Source organism: Petromyzon marinus, chromosome 2 (assembly GCF_048934315.1).
Source record: "Petromyzon marinus isolate PM22_M1 ecotype Great Lakes invasive population chromosome 2, UKy_Petmar_22M1.pri1.0, whole genome shotgun sequence".
NCBI lineage: Eukaryota > Metazoa > Chordata > Hyperoartia > Petromyzontiformes > Petromyzontidae > Petromyzon > Petromyzon marinus.
In genome coordinates, this window is record NC_133668.1 from 8029694 (window position 1) to 8056014 (window position 26321).

General features: G+C 47.6%; 1 protein-coding gene across 2 annotated transcripts in view; it reads right to left on the minus strand.

The window, feature by feature from the left end:
* Positions 1–2231: 2231 nt before the first annotated feature.
* The window catches only part of LOC116948377 (electrogenic aspartate/glutamate antiporter SLC25A12, mitochondrial-like), a 34777-nt gene continuing 10687 nt past the window's right edge, over positions 2232–26321 (minus strand). For both annotated transcript variants that reach the window (XM_032964996.2, XM_032965005.2), the window contains 13 exons: positions 25811–25957; positions 25002–25140; positions 24687–24780; positions 23930–24014; positions 20763–20844; positions 18237–18395; positions 15895–15947; positions 15094–15174; positions 11783–11923; positions 9930–10068; positions 6661–6819; positions 6037–6127; positions 2232–5364 (listed from right to left, as the gene is read on the minus strand). In XM_032964996.2, coding sequence (XP_032820887.1) covers positions 5157–5364; positions 6037–6127; positions 6661–6819; positions 9930–10068; positions 11783–11923; positions 15094–15174; positions 15895–15947; positions 18237–18395; positions 20763–20844; positions 23930–24014; positions 24687–24780; positions 25002–25140; positions 25811–25957 — 1578 coding nt within the window. In that variant the 3' untranslated portion in view covers positions 2232–5156. The remainder of the gene's footprint in view (positions 5365–6036; positions 6128–6660; positions 6820–9929; positions 10069–11782; positions 11924–15093; positions 15175–15894; positions 15948–18236; positions 18396–20762; positions 20845–23929; positions 24015–24686; positions 24781–25001; positions 25141–25810; positions 25958–26321) is intronic.

Genomic DNA, 26321 nt, shown 5'->3' on the forward strand with positions numbered 1-26321 from the left:
TAGCTCCTGAAAAAAGAGCTATAATAGCTCAGTGGGCCTTCTTACCTGGTAAGATGGAATTTTTTTTTATTTAAAGCTTTCGTGACTGCAGGGATTCATATTCTTGGTTCTTTCGGTAAAGTCACGTAGAAGGGAAACAATAAAATTTGAAAAAAGTGGCGGTTATTTTTAACGTATTTTCTTGCTGTGGTTTTCACACCTGATGATGATTGCTTGTGTTGCAGTCGAAACGTCGTGAGAATTTAATTGTTTTATATTTTTATTATTTTATTGTTTCCCTTCTACGTGACTTTACCGAAAGAACCAAGAATAAGATGGAAATGGTTGAAATTTAAAGTCTAGAATTGCACGCCTTGCAATCAGGAAATACCACCGAACCTCACCGTGCCTACCGACCTGCACGTTCGACAGCACGATGAGCACCTCCCCCCCCCCCCCCGAAGCGGTGTAATCAAGGAGCTAAAACCAACACTGGAGTCTTCTCTCCTTGACAATCTTCTTCTTCTTTCGTACGGCTGATGTAGACGCAGAGCAACAACGATAATTTCACACTCACGTGGCATAAACAGATAACCGCGTCCGGAGCAGCGGGGTTGTATTGTCCTGGTCTCCTTCGTAGTTTGGTGGTTCGGGCATTACGTCGTTATACGTTGTACGGTCTGTTCTGGGTGAACAAGTCGCATACTGGAGAGTTTTAATGTTCCGTTTGTGCATCAGGTATTCGGATCGGCCGTGGTTTGTGTGGATGCGGTTTAGGGTGGACCTTCTTTCGAACTCCATACAACTCTCCAGGCTGCATCGGGGTTGAATTCATTGGCAACGACACCCGGCTACTCGCGGGAAGTTGGCGCCGTAATTGAGTGACGAAATGCCCTCTCTCGCTCCCGTCCTGCGCGACCGGGCGACGCGGTGGGGGGGGGGTAGACACGAGGTGGCGGTCGAGGCTGCAGAACCACGGACAAGAGACCCCCCCCAAGCACCCTCCCCCTGCCTCTCGGCACACACATCCCTGCAGCATGTGTGTGTAACATTCCGGATTTAAGAGATGCACTCTGAACCCCTTAATAAGACCACACTGCAATTGAGTGGTCATTCTAGGACGCTGTTAATTAGGGGGCACCACCCAATGGGGGGGGGGGGGGGGAAGGAGGGCGGTGAGCACCCACACCCTTCTATGCAAATTTTCCGTCAGTGGCGTGAGACTAAGAGCAGACGGACTTTGGAAGTCAGGTATCGACTGTGCTACCGACGATCTGGGATTTGGGCACGACAATACCAGCGCAATTTTAACGCGCACAATATTTCATGGACACGATGACCGTGGACTCCCGATGCGCGGAGCCAAGCTCCGTGTCAAGCCAAAGCCAGGCGAGGGTCATTTAAGCGTCGATTAAAAGGCGGTGTCGTTTGAACGCCGCCGCGATTGTGCAGCGGGATGATGACGATGGTGGTGGTGGATGAGGGGTGGCGGCCGCGTTCCTGACGGCCGCCGCGGAAGGAGCGAGGGCCGGCAGTGACGGCGCCTGCTCCTTAGTCTGTGGAGAGGAAGAGGCGGTTGGGAGTCACGCAGCCGCTGCGTAGAGTTCCACCGTGTGCCGTAGTGCGGGGTGACAGCAGCGGAGAGATACACGGTGGACAAGCCCAAAGTCGAGGCGCGGTGTCAAGAGGTAGCTGGCGATCTGAATGTGGGCAACAGGGAGGCAAATGTCGGAAGCGATGGCGCGCTGCAGTGGCTTTCGCGCGAATCGCCCGCGGTTGCGTCGAAATTGAACGCCCCAGATACCACCCAGACAAATCAAAGGCAGAAATGCTAATGCAGTAAACACAGTTTATGCTGTGTGATACGGTATTTATAGCCAACGATCTACAAATCACGATTATCTCACACTCATGCCAAGTGTTTGTTGTGGCAGTTCAATGCATGGGCAGTGATGGTGGTATTTGAATGTGTGCATTCATGGTTCATAGCACATCACTGTTTGTTTAACTAAACATCTGAGAAGGCTGCAACAAAAAAAAACACGATCCGAGAATGCTCCGTATTAAAATAACTCTATATTGACGGTAAACACCCCACCCCGCCTCCAAAGCCTACTTGAATAATACACAACAGCTGTCGTAAAGGTCATACATGTATTATCATTAAGTACGCGTAGCACCAAATGTAGACATCGATCCATTCCACGGCATCATTTACACTCCCTTAACATGCTCCAAGTCACAAACACGTCTTGTTCGTTTGCCTTGCGGTTTTATTGGACAGCCCTGTTCCTGCATTCAAGCATGTGCTCATTCCTGAGAATGATAAAATAAAAAAAACCTCTTCAACAAAGAGCGAATGTAAAAATGAAATGCGGCCCGCTGACAGGCCATTTACCAGTTGTTCTACATCGGCAAAGCATCTCTATTGTGGAGAGGGCCACATAAAATACGCGCTGTCTCCCAAATGCTCAGCTGAACGTCCACGCGTACACATTTCCGACCGCGTAATCGCAGCGCACCAGCAGCAAGGTCGACGCAGCTCAATTTTGCTGTGCGGCCGAGCGAGGGGCAACTTCGATGCAAGAAGCGCCTTTTCGTCGCAAGCGCGCGTGAACGTTGTTGTAAGCGAGCGCCCCTTGCGAAGAGAGATTACAAGACACCCTCCAGACAGAGTTGCCAAGCCACTGCGCCCCCCCCCTCCTCCCCCCATACTAGGAGTGTGCGAGTCAGCGAAAAATATAAGTTACCGCGACCCCTGCGTTATTGCAAAGAGAAAGGAAAACAGCCAAGCAGTCGACTGCAAAAGAAAACGACGCTGCTTTGACGGAACACGCACAAAAAAAGTACAGAACTGTTCATTCGTAGCTTAAACATTGCTGGAGTGTGCTGTGTTTTGGGTTTGTGCGTTTTCATATGCAGTTAGTGCACACTTTCACGATTTTATTTAAAGCTAATTATTTCATTGAAATGATTGACAGCACCATAGGAGCATGCGTGTTTGTATGAGGCTTAGCTTAATGTAGCCTCCCACACTTGTTTTAACATTTATCTTTGTACTTTTATCAATTTATGTTCATTATCAATATAAAAACAAATTACATCGGGGGGAATAGATTTTCAACTGCATTTGCCAAAATGCGGCAGCGAACACGTTGCAAAATAATCGAAATGTGTTTTAGGGAATGCATATATGTGTAATCACACATTTCCAAAATAATAAATAAGCATCGACACTTCAATATAAGCTCATTGCAAAGCTATCAACAAAATCTGCGGTAAACCTATGAACAGGGAACACAGATTGCCACATAAATGAATTAGCTTCGACTTAGCGGATATATAAATCTAAGAGGAATTGCACATATGCTCCAAGCACTATAGTAAGAGAAGAGCACCCAACAGCGAGTGGAGACGTAGCACAACTACAAGTAACACAAGTTTAAGGTGCCAACACCCGAAGATAAACTTGGTTTATGAAACTAATTTTTTTTCTGACATTTAATGGCTCGGTACAAGGAGGCCTGGTCCTCAATGTTTACTGGAAAGTGACTGCTAGACTTGGAATGTCAATTGTGGCTTTTTTTTTTAAGTAGATTCCGTTCAAATAAATGTGACTGTGTTCAAGTGGAGTCTTAAACATCGCGCTGAAGTGACGATAAAGTGAGTTGAGGGTCAGCGTTGAATAGGGATCTTATTAGCAACAAGGCCCGGGGTAGCAGTATGAAATACCACTACCACCACCACCCAGTTTAAACGTTCCTGTTTTCATCACTGATCTGGCTCTTTAAAGCTACTGAACACACCACCTGCGGTAAATACAAACATAACTTTATTTAATCAGGGCTGCGCTAACAGCAACCAGACATGGGCACTTGGGTTTCCTGCGTGGGCTACTCGGCAGAGGGATTCTTTCTTTTGGCAGAGTTACGAATACAACACAGTGCAACGATTGTGAAAAATTACACTGTGCCTTGCTTCTTCAAAATAAAAATGGTGACCTAAGTTCAATGAGTGCCAACACGCGATTCACATGAACTAGGCAACCGTTTTGGATGGAAAGTGGTAGCGTTGGTTGTGTCGGGCATCTGCCTATACGACTATTCCACAGCGAATCCATGGATGAGGGCACAGTGTTGGGTGTAGCAGCATGAAGCATGCGTGAGCTCAACAGTGCAGTAATCACATTTGTGCGGTTGGCCGTTTAAACTTTAGTAACACGTTCCCAGAGTTTGTTAGCAGGACAAACTATATATATATTTCAAGCATTATGTAATCAGCCTCACCAGATCACAAGGGCAGAGACACAAAATGTAGACTCACAGGACCAACTAAACCCTGTTGTCGTCAATAATTACATCCGGTATCAAGGACTGGAGTCAACTTACCACCGATACAGAGAACTGGCATGAAATCGCAGCTTTCTGTGCTGGGCGAGTGAGACTCAGTGACCACCGTGTGGTCAGCCTTAGGCGCGCGCAAAAACTACAACAGACCATGGAATGTACGTTCTTGCCCATTGTCTCTGAAAAAAAGTTGGGACAATAAACTGGCTTGCTAGCCCTAAAATTGCCATTTTGTTGGGAGCTGTCCAACACGTAGATTCGAAGGATCAACCAAGTTTGTATACACACTTTTAAAAATATAATTGTGACTATATGTGAAATATTATTCCAATTTGGACCTGTTAAAGGTAGCAGGCAGTCAGCTGTCTGACAGTGTGCGCCTTATGACAATATAAACTCTTACTTTTTAACATTAGAAGCAAATAATTGTCCTCTTAAACTGAACACGGATGGTGTAAATAATGTTTGGTTAACACTTGGGGCCAGGAACCACGCAAAGGTGGAACTCAAATAAGAAACGTTTAAATCTTGGCAAAGGAAATGAACATGGTGGGAATGTTAATATACGAACACTTGACACTGCCATATATATTAACAAGCACACACAAACACACACACACCTGTGTCGGCGCGTCTTTGTATATATATATCATTTATACAGTACTAATTTTGCATGCTAAATAAAAACACCGCTATATTTCTAGGAGACGACGATGGTTAGCAGCGAGACCCGGGCGAAGGGCGGCTGCCGGAGAGGAGTGCTGGAAGCCTCGGGTGGGCAGGCGAGCAAATTTGCAGTTTGGGAGTGGGTGACGCTTAGAGAAGCCCTCTCTAACCACGGGCGGCCAACGTCTGCGCCACGGGGCCGGTCGGCGCCCCCCCTCCCGAGGGGCCGAATCTCGGCAGGTAGAGGCCAAACTTGCTCTCGACGCCGGCCAGCGTCGCGGTGGCCAGGCGGTAGCCCCCAATGTGGTCCGCGCTGGTCGGGGGCAGCGAGGAGATGCGGGACTTGGGCACGGGCTGTGATCCAGCGGGCTTGCTGCTCGCGCACATTCACACACGCAGGACGCCGCGTTCGGGAATGCCATTGTAATAATAATAATGATAATTGTTTACAGTCGACTGTCAATCCACTGCTGGAGGAGGAGCATACCCAGGGGTTAATTACACCATACTTCACCATGCTGGCCGAGTGTGGGTTTGGCAAAGGGAGAGGGGGGGGAGGGGAAGGCAGCACCGATTCGAATCATTTCACTCGCCACTTATGAAAGCCGTTGCCGCGAATCTCAACTCGGGCCGCCGCCGCCGCCACGTTCAACGATATGAGGACGCACGCTCGCAAGTGCACACCGGGTGCGTGTCTGGCACCAACGGCACAAACCATTGCGGGTGAGCCTCACGGTGTCATGTGTGCGCCAATGGGCATGGTGAGCGTAGGCACAACGCCAAGTTCCATGACGCATCGTAGACAAGGTGCGTGTCCCCCCCAACCCCCCCCCGCACAATGCCTGCGAGAGAACCAGTGGCCGAATAGCCATCGCGCACACCACTTACGCACGCCACTCATTGTGCCCGCCGTCTTGCTTTGCATGGCGACAATTGAATGGGGGGATTTTCGAGAAGAGAATAAACAAAATTTTTTTTTGCCAAGGTGGTGTTTTTTTTTTCATTTTTTCCGATGAGCAGTCTCCTCTGGAACGCCGAGCCTCACCTGCCGCCGAAGTCGACGTTAAGCCAGCGCTGCAGCAGCTCGTACGTGAGGAGGGTGACTCCGAACTGCGGCGAGGAGCGGCACACGCGGGCTGGGGAGTGGTAAGGGGGCGGCAGCAAAATGCGCCGTGCGGCGAGCGCGTCACAACAGCCCCTTACCGTGCAATCTACTTGTTAGAATAACTTGTCCCGCAAGTGAACGGCCCTCAATAACAACCATTACATACATTAAGCGGGCCTGAAAGATTGAACAACAAAAAAAAGGGATTCCATATCGAGAGGAAGAAATAAAATAAAATGTGCAAAATACAAATGAAATGACTTCTCTTCCTTCGTATGGCCGATGCAGATGCAGAGCAGCAACTACAATTTCACATTCAGATGGTCAAGCCAGATAACCGGGTCAGGAGCAGCAGGAGTGTGTATCACCGTTATGTCTCATTTGTATTTGTGGATCGGGTATTGCGTCGTTATACGTTGTATGATGTGTTCTGGATGACCACGTTGCACACTGGAGTTTAAAATTTTCCTGGATGACCGCAGTTAGTGGCACTGCTCGTATGCGAGTGCTGTGAGGGCACAATCAGGGGGGGGGGTGGGCCTTCCCTCAGGAGTCCTGACTTACCCCCGGCCCCCTTCCAGAGTGCCCGTGGACCTTCCTCGTGCAGGATCTTGGCGAAGCAGTCGACAACGCCGGTGTAGGTGGTTTGGCCGGCGCGTGCCGCCACCTGCAGCCGCGTCTTGATGACGTCGGCCGGTGTGACGAGTGACGCGGCCGGCATGCCTGTGCGAGCACAGCACCGGCTCGGAAAGGTTAAGGAGAGGAAGGGCTCATTGTGCCGGCCGCATCCAAGGTGTCGCGATTAATAAATAATCCTCAATTTAGGAGAGGTCTATTTACGTACCCCATCGAAAAACAAAGAACAAGGCAAAGCACATAATAATAGGGTTTTTCCCCTTTTTTCTTGCAACAAAACTGAAACCTTTTTACAAGGATTCATGTCTGCATTAACCACAATACCTGCAGTCAAAATGCCAAAAAAAACACACTTTGATAATATATGCATTGTCCTTGAAACTGATTGGTCCACACCAAGGGACAGTTTTCTTTTGAGCCTCGACCCAATTGGTGCTCGACCAGATGACGCCAAAAGGCGTACGCCAATTGGTCGAACACCAATTGGTCGAGCACCAATTGGTCGAGCACCAATTGGTCGAGCACCAATTGGTCGAGCACCAATTGGTCGAGCACCAATTGGTCGAGCACCAATTGGTCGAGCACCAATTGGTCGAGCACCAATTGGCGTACGCCTTTTGGCATCATCTGGTCGAGCACCAATTGGGTCGAGGCTCAAAAGAAAGCCGTCCCTTCGTGTGGACCAATCAGTTTTAAGGACAATGCATATATTATCATAGTATGTTTTTTGTTTGCATTTTGACTGCAGGTATTGTGGTTAATGCAGTAACATGAATCCTCGTCAAAAGGTTTCAGTTTTGTTGCCAGAAAAAAGAGGAAAAACCCTATTATTACATTTTGGTACTGGCAAAGGAGGTCTAATGATGAAGGCAAAGCACAATTGAATGCCATGGCACGGAATCACGACATCGCCAAGTATGAAAGTGTAGATATACGAATATGACGGTGGTCGATTATTGGAGGCGGAATTTTTCGGGAAATAATGCTGTCCACGTTACTCGTATTTTTAGGTGGCGCGAAACATCTTTAGATGATTTTATATCTTTAGAGGATGTTAAGCAAGCTGATACTCCGACTAGCACGGTTGGTTACGTATGGTAGGAAAGAAGTTCAACATACAGTGAGGGAAAAAAGTATTTGTTCCCCTGCTGATTTTGTAGGTTTGCCCACTGACAAAGAAATGATCAGTATATAATTTTAATGGTAGGTTTATTTGAACAGTGAGAGACAGAATAACAACAAAAATCCAGAAAAACGCATGTCAAAAATGTTATAAATTGATTTTCATTTTAATGAGGGAAATAAGTATTTGACCCCTCTGCAAAACATGACTTAGTACTTGGTGGCAAAACCCTTGTTGGCAATCACAGAGGTCAGACGTTTCTTGTAGTTGGCCACCAGGTTTGCACACATCTCAGGAGGGATTTTGTCCCAGTCCTCTTTGCAGATCTTCTCCAAGTCATTAAGGTTGCGAGGCTGACGTTTGGCAACTCAAACCTTCGGCTCCCTCCACAGATTTTCTATGGGATTAAGGTCTGGAGACTGGCTAGGCCACTCCAGGACCTTAATGTGCTTCTTCTTGAGCCACTCCTTTGTTGCCTTGGCCGTGTGTTTTGGGTCATTGTCATGCTGGAATACCCATCCACGACCCATTTTCAATGCCCTGGCTGAGGGAAGGAGGTTCTCACCCAAGATTTGACGGTACATGGCCCCGTCCATCGTCCCTTTGATGCGGTGAAGTTGTCCAGTCCCCTTAGCTCGAAAAACACCCCCAAAGCATAATGTTTCCACCTCCATGTTTGACGGTGGGGATGGTGTTCTTGGGGTCATAGGCAGCATTCCTCCTTCTCCAAACACGGCGAGTTGAGTTGATGCCAAAGAGCTCCATTTTGGTCTCATCTGACCACAACACTTTCACCCAGTTGTCCTCTGAATCATTCAGATGTTCATTGGCAAACTTCAGACGGGCATGTATATGTGCTTTCTTGAGCAGGGGGACCTTGCGGGCGCTGCAGAATTTCAGTCCTTCATGGCGTAGTGTGTTACCAATTGTTTTCTTGGTGACTATAGTCCCAGCTGCCTTGAGATCATTGGCAATATTCTCCCGTGTAGTTCTGGGCTGATTCCTCACCGTTCTCATGATCATTGCAACTCCACGAGGTGAGATATTGCATGGAGCCCCAGGCCGAGGGAGATTGATAGTTCTTTTGTGTTTCTTCCATTGCGAATAATCGCACCAACTGTTGTCACCTTCTCACCAAGCTGCTTGGCAATGGTCTTGTAGCCCATTCCAGCCATGTGTAGGTCTACAATCTTGTCCCTGACATCCTTGGAGAGCTCTTTGGTCTTGGCCATGGTGGAGAGTTTGTAATCTTATTGATTGATTTCTTCTGTGGACAGGTGTCTTTTAAACAGGTAACAAGCTGAGATTAGGAGCACTCCCTTTAAGAGCGTGCTCCTAATCTCAGCTCGTTACCTGTATAAAAGACACCTGGGAGCCAGAAATCTTTCTTATTGGGAAGGGGTCAAATACTTATTTCGCTCATTAAAATGCAAATCAATTTATAACATTTTTGACATGTTTTTTCTGGATTTTGTTGTTGTTATTCTGTCTCTCACTGTTCAAATAAACCTACCATTAAAATTAGACTGATAATTTCTTTGTCAGTGGGCAAACGTACAAAATGAGCAGGAGATCAAATACTTTTTTCCCTCACTGTATATACATTATATTTTGATTTAAAGCTTTCGTGACTGCAGGGATTCATATTCTTGGTTCTTTCGGTAAAGTCACGTAGAAGGGAAACAATAAAATAATAAAAATATAAAACAATAAAATTCTCACGACGTTTCGACTGCAACACAAGCAATCACCATCAGGTGTGAAAACCACAGCAAGAAAATTTGAAAAAAGTGGCGTTTTTTTAAATAATCGCCACTTTTTTCAAATTTTCTTGCTGTGGTTTTCACACCTGATGATGATTGCTTGTGTTGCAGTCGAAACGTCGTGAGAATTTTATTGTTTGATATTTCTATTATTTTGTTTCCCTTCTACGTGACTTTACCGAAAGAACCAAGAATACACATACATTATGTTATTGGTATAGTTGAACTTGAGTTCCTACATCGACGTGAGCGTGAGACTGCTGCTGTCAGCCCGGGAATGCGGGGAGGGGTGTGGGGAGCAGGTGACCCACCAGCTATGGCTCCCGAGGTCAGCAGCTGGAGCGGCCCCACGCGCCCGTTTTCGTCAGCCATCAAGCTCTTGGTGTGCGCGTACACGGGGAAGTATATGGCCGAGAAGGGGATGTCGCGCAAGAAGCATGCCTTGGCGCCCTGCAGACCGCCCAGAGAGGATGTTCAACGCCCCGGGGGGCAAGAGGCACCGTTCACCGCAAGACCTCCTTGTCTAAGCGGGAGAGGGGTCGTCCAAGCGGCCCGGCCCCGATGTCATTAAGGAAACCTTGCAGAGCCCCCCCGGCTTCTGGGATTTGCATTCGTTGCATCTGAGCATCGCTGACCCCAACTGCTGCAATTCTGGATGTAAATATAAAGGGACTAGAGTCGGATGAAAAATCACCGTGAAGTGAAAGTGTTTTGCATTCAGAGCTGCTGGAGCTGCTCTATTTTTAATCAGTGTCAGAGACCTCTAATGACCTAATGACTCCAAACAGAACCAGAGACAGTTCTGCAGAGGAAGTTGGGGGGGTGGGGGTGGGTTTGCCCAAGAGGAAACCCCTGGCTTGACCCCAAATTTCCGTGCCATTTGGGACGTGGTCACAGACTGCAGGAAACCAACCATCAGAGGCCAGGGGTTTCGGGCTGTCTGCAACGGATGCCTATGTGGAAGTGCTGTTTACTGATGGCATGGATTAGCAGGGGAGGGGGGGGGGTCCAGACACAAACTACTGTTTTCTCCATACACATGGGCAGGGCCACAGGACTTGTTTGTGGTGGTCAGGCACCGTAACCGCTCAGACTAGCCCCAAAAATTTCCCGCACGCTCACCCCCTCGAGTGTTCCAGTCGCAGACGCGATCACAACATTGCCGCATGAAAGCTAAAGAACGTTTACAAATAGCACAGTTAACACCGTGTTCTGTTACAATCAGTCCGATCAGACCAACAAACAATTCAGATATCCGTTTCACGATGAAAATGCGCTTGTGTACTTTACAAGCATCAAAGTCCGATTTACAAAATCAACTAACAACTGGCTGTCAATCAGGCCACCCTGCACGTAAACCTCTACACTTAAACTTGTCCCGCCATAAGTAAATGCTAAAGCAATACGACTCTTAACAAAAGCGTATGATCTTGAAATGAGACTCTCTTGAGTATTGTTTTTTCTTTAACGAAACATCAGTTAAACCACAACTCTTTCCGAGCAAAGTGATGATCTTGATTGACTAAGAATGTGGAAAACAGTGATGGAGATGGACATTTCAAGCCGTATGGTGCAAGTCCTATATTCTTTGTTGGTTTCATTCTACATTTGTATTCCTAATTTATCGGACAAGCAACTATTCAACAAGCCTAAAAAATGAGCAAGTTTGGAATCTGATAATACATAGAGATCAGATAATGCACATTTACAAATAAAATGTAACAAAAGCTGACATGTGCAGAGATGCATGGATGGCTGTGCATGCTTGGATTTATACTAAGAGACAGAGAGGAATTAATGGATCAGAAAACATTTGTAAGTTAGAGACATCATTTTGACCGTACAGAAAACGCCGTGGGATTGGGCAGGCAACATCGCTGGCAGGGATGGCGACCAGCTGCTGAGACTAACAACTTGGCAACCAAAGGTGAGAATACTCCCAAGAGGTCATCCACCAGCAAGATGAAGCGATAAAATAACCTCTTGTGCAGGCGCTACCCAACAGCATTGTTAAATCGTCACGAGGCGGCGGACGGCTTGGAAGAGGCCTCCATTCAGCAGTGGACAGAACGTGGTGGCTGCTGCTGCTGCTGCTGCTGGTCGATAACGATAACCATGAGCCGAGGGACCACAGCTGACCGCGTGGTGGCGGGGGGCCACCCACCTTGTAGAGGCCCAGGAAGCCCAGGTCACGGAGAACATTGAGCGCGCTGACGCGCGGGCCCGTTGTGATCTCTCCGGCCACCTGCAGCCGAATTTTCACGATCTCCAGCGGGTTGGTGAAGATCACCTGGGAGCCGCCGGCCTGCACGGTAATGAGGACTTTAGCAAACGGCGACCGGCAGACGCGTAAACGGTCCGTTGCCATTCGTGAAACTAACAAAGGTTTGTACAGTCTTGCAGGCTGGAAAGTTCACAAAAGAAGAATGGAGAGGTGCAAGTTTAGAATTACACTGAAAAACGTAGAGACTAATGCGTGGATTAGGGAACATTATGGAATTATATTCACTTCGATATATTCTATTCGCTGTTAATAAAAGTGGGCTCGGGTAGGACACATCGCGAGAAGGGTTGATGGTCGTTGGTCGAGACTAGCGGTGGAGTGGCAGCCAAAGGAGGGAAACATGTCGGAGTGGAACATCAAACAAGGATATGTAGCGGTGAGATCAGCCCGTGTGCAGAAGGCAGATGGATTTTTGCATTGCAAGAGCATGAGACGTAATTAGAATATATTCTTATACTTGTGACACGTGTCATATTGTACGTGCATGAAAGAATATTCCATCACGTAAGCGTACTGCACAATGAACCTGACAACCAGGTTCACGGTCATACACGGCATATATAATCGGTCCATTCCAAAGCCAAATACTCATGACATAACTGTGTCAATCTTCAAATATAGCAGGACCCTCCTGGAAATGTCTTGAGACTCAAGTGAGGCATTCCTGGGTAAACTAAGGACATTATTATAATTATTATTTTTGGGGTGGAGTGGTGGCGTAGTGGTTAACGCACTACGTTATGAACCTGGTGACCTCAATTCAATTCCCGGCCATGGGCTCACAACACCGGCGAGCGATATCTGAAACGGCGCTGGGCGCCACCCCCCTTCACTAATCGCGCTGATCAGCGGAGTGAGGTACGGTCAAACAACCCCCTTGAACGACACGGTGTGGTGGAGGGGAGGGCATTCACCCAGCATCGGACTGACAATGCTGTAAAAGTTGCAGGTACGTTTCGGCTAATGCCACAAAACGGGACTGTAAAAAAGAGAGACGGGACAAACGGAAAACATCACAAGTGAAATTGACCGTCGAATACAATCACAAGCTCAAATCGTGGGTGAACCCTTCAGCGAATCGCTCGGCAAGCACCCCTGCCTGTACACATTCATACGCTGCCAATGCCAGACTGTGGGCCAAAGGCACATGCCGGAGGAAGACAGATTTTGTGAATATTTACCGTAGAAATAAACAAAATCGGCAACAAGGATTTGACCGTTTTTTTCGCTTCACGTAGCGTTAGAAACAAACAACCTTTTTAACGGGCATGTGAATCGGGGCCCTGTGAGGTTTAACTGTTAAACAATGATATGCAATTTAATCCCATGTAATTACAAATTAGTTGTCAGTCCTAAACTGTTAAGAAAAAAATGGAAGTGAGAGGTTTTAGACAGGCCTGCTTTATTGCTTTTAAGGCAAGGAATGTATTCATGCTTTTGCAGGATTCTCTACTAATTATATTTTCAGAACTAGCATTTTTTTCTCCACGATGTTTAATTTATAAATGCATCACTATGGTTTTTTTTTGTTTAAATGAAGGGAACAGTTTTATTTAATCAACACACGAAGCAAAGTTCATTTAAAGGTTAAAATCCACCGACAACATTATGTTGAGGAACGATTTAGAGTTCATGTGAAATATGATAACCCCCTCTTAGCCCCTGCTCCACACCGGGGCGTACAATGTCCCTCTTCACGAGCCCACGCTGTGAAACGACAAAGGGGTACATTTTTGGGGACAGGCGGCAAAGTTGCTTTAACCAGCCCAATACCCTCACGCTTAATTAAAAATTAAACCCAGTGACAAGCTCATCACATCATCAATTAGTTAGAGAAAAGCCCCCCCCCTCCCCGCCCTGCATTGCCTGGAGGCTTCGAGCTGCCTCTGCCATTCCATCCACCTTACATCAGCAGGTGATGACAGGTGACCAGATTCCAGGGGCATGCACACACAGACACGACGGCTGCCGGAGGCTATGGGTGGTGGTGGGGAGGAGGAGGAGGAAAGAGCAGAGAGCTACAGAGAGGTTGGCAGGGGTTTGGCCCGACAGGTCCACCACACCTCCCATTGAACACACAGGTGGACCCCCAGGTTACAAAGGGAGCCAGGGTCCCTGGCACCAACCGCTGGGAAAATAACACCTGTCTACGATCACTCCCCGAGCAGGCTAAGCCAGTGTCTGCCTGGCTGCTCCCTACCTTCCAGTACGCTCCTGGACAAACTGCCACGACCACCCCCCCACCACCATCCCCGGAGGTCAGAGGGTGTGCCCCCTGTCACCCGATTACGGCTGCGGCCAGAAGACCTTTCAGTCACTGCCTTCGCTCTCAGATTTTACCCATCATGCTCTGCTGAATGATGGGCTGCATTGACAGGGGTACCCGAGTGTGGCATTTGTGGCATTCTCTACCTGGGTGTGATTTACTATGGGACGACAGAGATGAGATCACGCACAGAGAGAACAATAGGGCTATCAAGAGTTAAATCAGGTCTGTGATGCAGAAATGAACAACGCTATAACAATGTTGCCTTCGACCAAATTACCTGGAATATGACCGATCGTGTCAGCTCTTGGACACAAAGCTAGCTTGTTAGTCTGGTTAGTTCTTGGATGGGCAAACACCATGCATGCCAGGTTGTCATAGGTGGTTGTGAGGCAACGTGGTGGACAGCAAGGAGGCAGTGCAGCAAAATACATTTTGTGGTGTACTTTCTATGCTACCCGCCTTCATTAGTCAGCACTGACCAGCTCGGTGAGTATAACCCCAACGTGGCATGGGGAACAATTGACAAAACGGACTGTGGATGATGTACACAACAATGTTTATTCTGAGTTGATGGACATTACCTATGCGCATGCAAATGCACAATATAAATCAATGATAAGTTTTGGATGACTAAAACATGTTTTACATTTTCCGATGTAAAAAACCGCACCGATACTACATTTGATTTATTTTTATTGGAACAGAATTAATGGGGGAGGGGGGGGGCACATTGCAAAAATTCCAAGGCTAGAATTATTTTCTGAGCCTAAACAAATGACAAGGTGAGGAGCCCACAGCCCCACCAGCTCTCAGGAATCGCTCTCTTTTGTTTAAACTGCTGTTTCCAGGGCACCCACCCTGCTCACAGGGGTGGAGGAGGAGGGCCAAGGGAAGGTTAAAACGAGGAACACCCGATACTTACACAGCCTCCAGCAATGATTTCCGCGATCAAAGGGATGGAGCTGTCCTTCTTCGTGAATTTGTCCCTCACCAAGTCGTTCACCTGGAAAACACGCCGAGGCGACCGTTCGCTTATTGCCTTAACAGTTTCGCCTAAGCGTAATTCATCAGCCACCGAGTGCGCTCGCCGGTCAACATCGTGTCCCCCCCTTTAAACCGTCGTTTTGGCCACGGGCTGTCGTTAGAGCTGGCGTTACTCGCACGCTCAAAATGTAATGGCACCAGAAATGTATTTAGCTGTTTTGATAACAACGCCAAAGAGGGGATTTGTGCACGTACAAACGTGTGTGTAAGAATGCCATGAATTGCGATCGCTTTGTTTCATACACACCCTTTAATGAGTTATTGCATCGCAAAAGCACTTGTAACAGGATTCTTAAAATAAAATACCATTTCAATTTAAAACAGTTTCTCTATTGCTCTGAGCAAAGCCAATGACATTTGACGAGACGCGAACGTTGCTTTTGGCAAAAATCCCAGCGACATAATTTGCTTAAGTGAGATGTGTATTGCTTTTGCATGGCAAATACATTCCTGTGTGGTCTTCTGGGTTATGCAGCGAGTGTTGAGCATATATATGTCCTCGCACACGTTCGCCCACTCGAGGGTTCTCGCAGTAGAAGCATGGCAGAAATCTTGAGGCAAGAAATTCTCCACACATGCAGCCCGAGCCGGGAGACCTCACTTGGACAACGCAAAGGCCTGTGTGCGAAGCTAAGCGAAGGGTTTGCACAGCCAGGCGATGGGAAGTGTCGTTACTCACAGTGAGCTTGATGGCTTTTTCGGGCGCCACGCCAAGCAACTGAGGAATCAGACCTAAAGATGACACAGACACGCAAATGGAAACGGTATTCCCTCGCTATTCGCGATGAGGGATGCGTTCCGGAGACGCTCGTGAACAGCAAATTTTGCGGATAATGATATCGGCACTTTTTTTTAATTAATTACCTCAAATAATCTTCTTGGTTCTTTCGGTAAAGTGACTTTACCGAAAGAACCAAGAAGATGAATCCCTGCAGTCACGAAAGCTTTAAATCGATACCTTAAATAAGTACGTAAATAAGCTTTTTCTCTCATTACTTTCTCGCATCACATTTTCTCTCATCACTCTTCTCTCTTGATGCGGGAGTGTTGTTCCAGTTGTGATTCACAGGTAGCCAAAATCACGGAAAGCAAGTTTGTGAATAACAAGGGAACACTGTCATTTAACGTGTGTGGTCGACATGTTGGACTTCGTTATGATATTGACAGATGAAAACACTCAACATTATTGCTGTGATTTTTTTGTAAGGTCATTTTCAACGTTCATCGTAAACGTCTCCCGCATTTCGATAGAAAACTAAACATTGGGGTTTGACAGGGCATCCAAGGAGTTTAGTACGCACGGGCAAAAACACACTCTTGTGCTCAAAAGGTGCGCGTGTACGAACAGGGACAAATCTATTGCCCGGGAAAGTTTGACAGCAGAAACGTGCTTGACGAGACACCGGATGCAAAGGGTGTCCCCCTGGGATTGCGTAAAAAAAAAAACACCACCCAGAATCCTGTACACCAATTAAACCGGATTGTAGCCTGAAGAACGCTAACACACAACATCACCTTCGGTATAGTGGACTGAATGGGGGGAAAAGTAAACCGGTTCTGCCCAGTTGATCGGCTCGCTGGGAAGCAATGGGGGAAAGTGAATGAGTGGTGGGTGTAAATAAACCGTGTGCAGCCACACACAGACACGAGCGCGTGAGCGTAAAAAAAGCAAAAAAGAATCGGGAGGACAGACAGTCGCCTCTTGTGCCCCCTGTTTCAGGACTTCCTCCCGGGTGTTTTTTTGCCCCACGTCACGGCTACCCGGAGCACAACGGCAAAGGTGAGTGCGTGGCGACCCGTGGCAGGCATGCCGCCTGGCCCCCAGACGCTCGCCCGCCTGTCCATCACCTGTAACCCATCCCCGACGTGATAACGATTGCAACGGATGTGCGGGATACCCATCCCCAGCGCCCCCCGCCCCCCCCCCGTCGCATTCAGTAGATGGCGCTGTAATCATCAAATGGGGATTTCGGGTTTTTTGTTCTTTATAATCTCCCTCACCCCCTCCCATCTACATTTTCATCATAAACTTCGACTCGCCCACCTCCCCCCAATCCTTCTCCTCTCACTACCCCCCCCCACCCCACACCCACACACACAGGCGTTTGGCCAAGGGATACAAGATGAAGCATTTATAGCGTGCTTCTCTGTGCCAAGCTTTGCTGAGTGTATATTCCCAGAGTGAGGCAGAAACAGAAGGTGGGGGATGTGGGGAAGCCAAGTGTAAGATGCATTGGGGTTTGGCTACTTCTCTCTCTCTCTCTCATTCCTTCCTGCCTCTCCTCACCTTCTACCCGCATGCTGAAAAATACGCAAAGCTTACACAAATCACGGGGAGCTTTTGATTCATTTCAATCCGATGCGCAATTTGGTGACCGAATCTATAACTCTAGCCAAGTCACCCGGAATGCACCCAACCTCATCAGATCTCAGGAGCCAAGGAAGAGTTGAGCCTGGACAGTGCTGGTTATGGGTGACCACCATTCACAAACAGGTTATCGTAGGGCGTGCGGGCTACGTGGTGGGCACCAGAGCACAGAAGAGAGAAAAAATCCATCCATTGTACTGTACTTACGAGCTTCCAAATTCATGCTCAGCGACTGCACAACCCACACGGATCCGCGTGGTTAAGCACGCTCAAACAACCCTCACGACCCTCACGGCGTGGGTGGGAGGCCCTCAATCCAGCAGTGTAATTTACAAAAGGGCTCCGCATTCAAGTTGATTGTGTTCAACCAAGTGCCAGCGAGAATTCAAAAGAGACCAGGATCGTACATACGTGTGTACGCTAAACCTATTTCGCAGCGAAAGTAGCCAACCGTGCCAATTCAAGGTCTCATTTGCACGAGCGCGTGGGTCACCCGTGCATCAGAGGATGGGTTGCGTGGAATTGTAGCGGGCGCGCGGCACACGCAGGGCTGCCTTGCGAGGCGGATGGGCAAGGGGGCGGCGGCGGCGGCGGCGGCGGTGGTGGGGGGGGATTGGCGCGGGGGGGGGGGGGATTGGGGGGCTGCTGCTCACCGCGGTAGAGGCCGAAGACGCTCTCGTAGCGCACGACCTTCTTGAAGCAGTCGAAGCTGTTCTTGTACATGAGCTCGCCCACGAAGGAGCCCGACGAGCGCTGGTTCTGCATGCGCGTCTTCACCAGGTCGATGGGGTACACCGCCGTGGCGCCCACAGCTGGGGCGCGATGCCGCACCGCCGCGAGGCATCGCCAGGACCGAGGGGAGGGGTACGAGGGTACGATCAAGTGGGGGGAAGGGAGGGGAGGGGAGGTGGGGGGGGGGGGCAAGACGTGTTGTGAGAAAAACAAGGCACGGGGGGTTAGAGAGCAGAGAAGAGGTGGAGAAGGGGCGACACTGGCGGGACAAGAGGAGTGCATGGGCACAAAGAGGAGATGACGCGTGAATGCAAGGTGCAGCCCCTGCATTTGTTCGCTCACTCCACTGTTGTCGGAAGGGCCTCCCCGCTAGAGGGCGTTACAGACAGTTCCCTCGAGTGGGTGTTTTGGCCTACTCTTCCAAGCTGGCCAGAAAGAGGTGGGAGTACCCGCGCTCTGCTCCTCCACATGCAACCTGTCGATTGACTAATGGTGGTGTACCCATTCGTACTGCTGAGTGGACAGAGGTGGGTGGGGAATTTACAAAAAGCATGCTCTGTTTCCACTGCCACACCGGGAGATAAAATCACCATAATAAATGTAAGAGATCCGGCAAACTCTTGCTACGCTGTTAAAAACGTTTTTTACGAGCAAAACAATATTACGTATGTTGTTAGCTTCATGTGTTTACGCCAATATCATGATAGATTTCAAGGGTTTTTTTAAACTTTTTAAATGGCTCCACAAGCTCTAAGATGACAAAATAACAATAGGAGCTGCTCCTGGTGACTCAGATTTTCCACTTATTGGCAGAAATGTAACCAAACTGAATATTGTATTGGTAAGGGGTGGGGGGGGGAAATTACAGTGTAATATTAAGACTTGCACAACAATATTACCATTGGGGAAATAAAAGAAAACCTAGGAAAGACATCAGTAACTTGACCCACAGGGACATATTCACAGCGTACAAAACTACCCAGTGCACTCTAAGTGACTAGCATGGCTCTGAATACATGGCGAGACACAAAGGGTCTTTGGAAGGCAGTGGGAGTCTGCATAGAGGGTCGACTGTATGGCCTTATTGTGGTTCTGCAGGCCAAGACAGACTGGAGCCAAGCACGGGAGATGCATACTGACAGACGCAATGAAAAAACTCAAAATACTTGCCACACACGCACATGCGTGGCCGCGGGCGCAAACGAGTACACAGAGCACGGAGGTCCAAGCCTTCCTAACACGCGACGGGGGTTATAAAAAAAACACCCCATCGTGAACCAACTGAAATATAATGGCTGTGCTGTTTGTACACACGATATATAATAATAGTTATTACTTGATAAAACAGGTATAGATGTGGCACAATATTAATTGATTAAAAAACTACCGGTGCTAATTAGTTAGCCAACTAGTTTGTGAGATAAAACAATAACTTATTTAAGCCACACCGGGGCCAAAGGCTCTTATTCAGGAGGGTCCTGCGCGCGATGTTTGGCCAACATCAAATTAATGAAATGTTACGATGGGGATGTTATGAGTTGGACTGGTAAAGCACAGAGAAAACAATGTATGGATTCATATGCGCTGCTGAAGCACGCTTGCCAATGTGTACCATCTGGATATTATGGGGTCAGGTTTACACGTAAAACTTACCCGATGGCAGGGATTGAATGAACACATGCGCGACCTTTGCAAAAATAGAATATTTGACTAAGAGATCAGATGTTATCTTTGTGTAGTGAATTGTTGGATACAGAAATGTCCCGAATCTGTGATCGGTAGTGTACAGCTTATTAAGTGTTTAAAACACGTCTCGCAGCGACTCAAGAAATCAATGCACGAAGCAATGGAGATGTGATTGTGACATTGGTATATTTTATCATTAAATAAGTAAAATGTATATGAAGGCTGCAACAAGCAAAGGCATGACATCGGTAGTAGCCGGCAGGAGAAACTTGTTGTCAACACTGCCGGTCGGAGTTCGTGGAAGATAGCTAGCTCGTAGTTATGGTTGTGGGTGCTGCCAAGCCATACAAACATTGGTGCGCTGGTTGCATAAAATTCTACCGTAAATAGAAACGACAGTAAACTAAACAAAAAATTGTCAGCCGTTTGTCGATTTACTGCAAGTCGAAGGCCTTCTCGCACTGGGAGTTATTTGAAAATACTTCACACACTAGTCGGTGTGGGTCAGTGAAAGGGGGATTGAGGCGAAGACCGGTTAAGATGTAACTTGTCACTGACGTTAGCCGTGGTTGACAATCAAAGTCATGTCACCAGGTTCACAGCGCAGTGAGTTAACAACGGGCGCGACCACATTGTTGGTGAATATTCCGACATAATCCTTTATTTGGAATGTACATGACTTATTTTTTTATGTCTTTCGAAATCTAAAACATGGAAATAATTGAAATTGTACAAATAAGACTCTTGGTGTCAACTCGTACCTCCAGCGACTGAGCCCAGGGAAAATCTGTAAGCGGATTCGGCCACCTGGAGCAGGATGGGTCTCGACTTGTCTGGTGCATGCTGGGAACACGGCACAACAAGGTAGAAACAGGTCAGCATAGGCCAACAGAAACATTGCCTGGACGCATTGAAAACAAAAAATGAGCCATCAAAACACAGCATTCTCCAAGAGATGGCCAGGAAAGCTTTAGAACAGGAATGCATCAAAGGATTTAACTGAAATCCAGGTTCAAATGGTGAAACCTGCATCATATGCAACTGAGAAGGCGTAAGGAGAATGATGACTGTTGAATGAATGTTGCAGCAGCAGCGTCAGCGCCGCCATTACATGGTAAGGCTGCTGCAACTGATGCTGCTGTTGTATGTAGAACTTCTTTCACACCGTACGTAGCCAACCGTGCTAATTGGAGGTGCGTTTGTGGTGTTGCACAAACACCAAACGCAGATCAAAAGGCGGCACAACACATCTGCATGCGACTTATCTGAACATAGCCAATTTTATACGTTTGCAAATTGTGGACAGCAAAACAAATATAATAACATATATAGTCCACTCTTGTTACAACGATCAGTCCATTTTTAAGTCCTTTATAAGGGCTCATGCAGTTTAATTCAGGGCAATTGATCAAAATGTTAATTGGTTAAACGGGTCAACAATAATTTTTCTAATTTAATCATTTTAATTCACTTCGCCTGGTATTTATTTTACGTGGGTGCACTGCGCTCCAAAGCCGGCAACCTGAATTAGATTCCCAGTCAAGGCTAACATGAGTGGCGAGCAATCTCCGGACCCGTCCTGGGCCCCCCGCCACTTAACCAACCTGCATTGACCAGAATGGGGTGAAGTATGGTCAAACAACCCCCATGAAAAACAGCAAATTATAGTAATTACATTTAAATGGGCGCCCCTTTGAATGTTGACAGTGGTGGCAGTGATGCATGGAGTGTCCCTGATGACTCATGCAAGAAATTCCATGCAGCGACGAGGACGCGTGCTGAGCTGAGCCTAGCGCTGCGGGAATGCAGGGAGGAGCCTGTAGCTGGCGGGCACAGTCTTTATGACCCCGCTGCGCTCTTTATTCTAACCGAGTTAACACAGCCCCCTGGTAATGCTTTATCGAGCGAGAAAATCCCAGCAAGCGCCCGGGATTAGACACGGGGATGGCGCGCACACCTGTTCCCTGAGAACTGGGGGCTAAGGAGGTGGGGAGATGGGGCAGGTAAGCGCCTCTGCTGTGCGCTCTGTAATCCGGCTAGCTCCCCCGCGGGGGGAGGGGAGACTGGACGTCAGACATTAAAAATAAAACAAAAGGGGGGAGTTCAAACGGTCTTGAGATTTTTAGTGTGGGAACACAGGCACACGGTTCCTGCATACCAAGAGGTATGCAGGAACCGGCAGACGGACACACACCCCCAATAGTAAACAAGACTGCGGCCGCTTGTCGCGCAGGTCTCGCAAAGCTGGGCAACCGCGGAAGATTTGTTGCAATCTTCTCCGAATGGAAAAAAGAGGCTTTTAAGCCACACCTAATGAGCAGGGTTTTCTGATGTATACACACTTAAGCTGGCACTTAAGCCATTAAAACTTTTTCACTGGCAGTACTTTCAATGTAGCAATATTATAATAAAGTCTTTGTGCAACAAAAAAAATCTAAATCATTCCTTGTGCTACAGGATAAACGTAATCCACACACATAACTAATGGATTGAAATGCATCCATGCCACTGTACAGGATTAATATACACACAGAAGTACTTAACTTTGCAAATATATTTTTGCTTCATGTTATATACTCCACAACCACAAACAAATCAATGAAAATGGCATGGCAGAACTAATACATGGCTTAAAGTTAGTAAAAGGGTGGCTAAATAAAATAATTAAACGTTTGATTTGTTAAACCAGTTGAGAACTCAAGAGACGGGGATATTTTTATTAATAAGGGAGACCTGGGAATCACAAGGCCTTGAATAATTTGCAGCCATTCGCTAATCCAGTGGTGGATGCAGGTCTCCCCACAGTGTCTCAGTCGTGGGGGTCATTGGATCATACTTCACCACATTCGTCAGTGAAGTTTGGTGAAGAGGTGGTGGATGGGCGCCCATGACTGGTTCAGACATAACTCGCCACTAATGTTCGACACGGGCAGATGTCCGGATGTATACCGCAGTGCACTAACCACTGCGCCACTGCTCCACCCCGTAGATAAAAGCTAGTGGCTTTATTCACAAATGATAACATTTCAGATGTTGCTTTTGATGTTTTGAACAAGTCTAAAATTAGACAATTATGAGATGACATTTTAGATTTTGCTCATTTGAATTTAACTACACAATCGTGTTATATAAATTAAGTGTTTTAACTTTATGTTTATCCATTAAGGCGGCAAAGGTCCATTCTTACACCCTCTTGTCGTGGACTACTTGAACCAATGAAGGCGAGTAATGCGTCAAATCACCCAGGCAGTGAAAGCCACGTACAATGAGTGGGTGCTTGTACTGGACACGAGTCTCTTTTAAAACCTCCTCTTGGGCTCAGTGACCTCTGGGTAATAGCCAACCAGCCGGGGTCAATTAGCTCTCAGGAAGCGTGGCCAGGAATGCTAATCTCAGGCTGCCCAGAACCGGTCACGTCTACCTGCACCACACCTTTGGTGCTGCCAACGTTGCACATTTCATCGCTCCCTCAACCCCCAAGTGAGCTTAACTTTAGAATATGTAACGTTTCATTTTGGGGATGAATCGTCATCACAATATGAGCAATATCTCGTGCTCAGTGTTAATATTTTTCTCTACATTTTTTGGCAGTTGTCATGCATTAATCAAAAGGTCATGCAGCACTCACAAGTGTTATTACATAACAATGCAGGCAATTTTGTGAATTGACACAGTCGCCATGCAGTGACCTCAATACTGGGTTTGACAAATAATTTCACCAAGCACATTTATGCAATTATGATATAGCAGCAATGACAGGTTTAAACTGTACGTGTAACGCGAAACATGATTGTTACTTTGCAAAGAATCGGAAGCAACATTTCAAGATGGGGCTCTGAAATGGTAAGGCATGAACCCAGTTGTGATCACAAAACCAGTTGGTGGTGGCCAGCAGAGTGAAAAGGCCAGCTAACTGTCGACTGCTCACCTGTTTCTGTGCCTCAGCCAAGTTATAGGGAAGCGAGCCCTCTTCCAGTGGAGCTATCCTCTCGATGTCGGTCATGATCACACGACTGCAAGACCAGAGCATACCGCAGTGCGTCAAGAATCGGTAAAAAGGTGCACTGCAAATGTGGATTCAGGTGCAACCTGCTCACATGTATATACATGTAGAGCCCTTTTCCAGTCCACTGCTGCATATTCCCCCCATGCCATGTCAGTTGTGGGGGTAATTTAGCCATACTGGTCATACACACTAGGGCGTCGCGGTGGTGAGATGGTAACTACCACGCCTGATACACAGGAAGCCGTGGGCTCGATCCTAACCCTGACGCCTATATATATGTGGAGCTTAGTGTTCTCCCCGTGGTCGCATGGATTTTTATCCGGATCCTCCAGTTTTTCCTTTGACATTTAGAAAAATGTATTTAGAGTATTTAGCTGCAATACATTTCCCACGTGATAAGCCAGTTTGTTGAGCTGTCATTTGTAGCCAGGTCGCTTCTGAAAAAGAGCTGTATAGTTCAGTGGGCCTTAATCTGGTAAAATACAAATATTTCAAGTTTTATAGTTTCTTGAACAATCTGATTGGAATTTTATAAAAACCCCACTGAACCAACAAAGCTGACGAGCAAGTTGTGTTAATGAAGAAAGGGTGAGCATCGTTGAGGCATAGTTTGTGAAGTCATTACCTAGGAGTGAGAATGCAAAAATGTGACATCTGTAAGAGTTGCGGGGCCACGTACCCTCTTGGCTCATAGAGGTCAGCCAGCTGGAAGAGAATATCCACCTCCATCGGAGTCACCTGGCCAAACTTCTGGGCGGCCAGCACAAACTCCTCTGCAGTCACACCGGACATTCACCACAATTAAACGGCCACAGCCCTGCCACAGGTATCATCGAAAAGGCAATGGGTCTGCACATTTCCCCCCAAAAAATTAATGGCACGTCATTCCACAATGAAAGTAATCCAATTCATCGAGTTAACAACGCAGAACGAGGTGACCCCTAAATGAGGGGGGGGGGGGGGGGGGACGATGAAGCGTTGCGCGGGCGGGTACCTCTGGTGACCTGGACGTCCTTGCGCGAGCCAGCCAATGTGCTGTAGATTTTGCGGAAGAGCTCCATGTTGTTGAGCAGAGCGTTGAAGGCGTTGAAGTAGGAGAAGCTCACTTGGTGGGAAGTCGCGCCGCCAGCAGCCTGCCGTGGCAACGGGCATTCGCACAGATCAGTAGCGACGTGGATGGCATCAGATGCGGGGGGGGGGGGGGGGGGGGGGAGAGGGTGGGGTGCACGGAATGGCTGAACATGTAGTGGGTAGAACATACGACAGATTTAGATCGAAGGATTTTGTTTGATGAGATTGAGACAAACGGTGACACACCAAAGTGCTTTCATTGTTCATTAATAAACTATATATATACTGTATATGCAGTGATGTTAAGGGCTACTGCACTTAGCAAATATTGTGACATGAGTCCATGTGTCTACAAATAACAAACATGTCCTTGCCAAAATGTTTTAACCTCCCCCCCGATTACTTGGTCTTGCAGCTCGATCGCAAGCCTCTTCTCACGTCATTGTATCGAAACCATGAGCGCACATTCTACTTTTGCCATTGCGAGAGAAACAGAAGCAGCTCCAGACGAAAGAGTGAAACAAGCAGCATAAATTGCAGTAAAAAAACTATTAAACACAACCATCAAGTGAAACCAAACAACAGGGCGAGTGAGGATGTATTTTGAACTTCTTTCGCACTGTACGTAGCCAAACCGCATTAATCGGAGTAACACATGCACTGGGATTACTGCGCCGGTTGAGTCATGTGTTGTGTGTGTTTGAAGAGGGTGCCCGAGAAGGGGACACTCACCGACACGAGGTTCTCCTCCACAAAGGGAGACAGCATGTGCGGGCGGATCGTCAGCATGATGTCATTAAAGTCCAGCGCGGGGATGGTGCCGCTCTTGTTGGAGTCCTTAAGTGCGAAAGCTTGCCGTGCATGCTCCAGCTGAAGCTCCTGCCAGGGGAGAGGCGCAACGGGTACAAGGTCACGCGCGCGACGGTGGACAGCAAACCCATCGAATGCGCACTCACAGCCAACAGCTTGGGCTACGCATTGAGAAAGGAAATGTATGCATGTACTGCATGTTGAATTTCTTTCGCACCGTGCTTATCTGAGGTGCAGGAAAATAGTCCCATTACAACTATGTATGTTTCCAAAAGCTCGATTGTCGATTGTAAGAGTCACGGCACCGATAATCGACTCCGGTTAAATGACAGCAGCGGCTGAACCAATTGGCAGGTGCAAACGTGCGGGACGCATGGCGCATTCGATTGGTTGGTTAAGCGGCTGCCACCATAAGGCACTAGTGGCGGGCTCA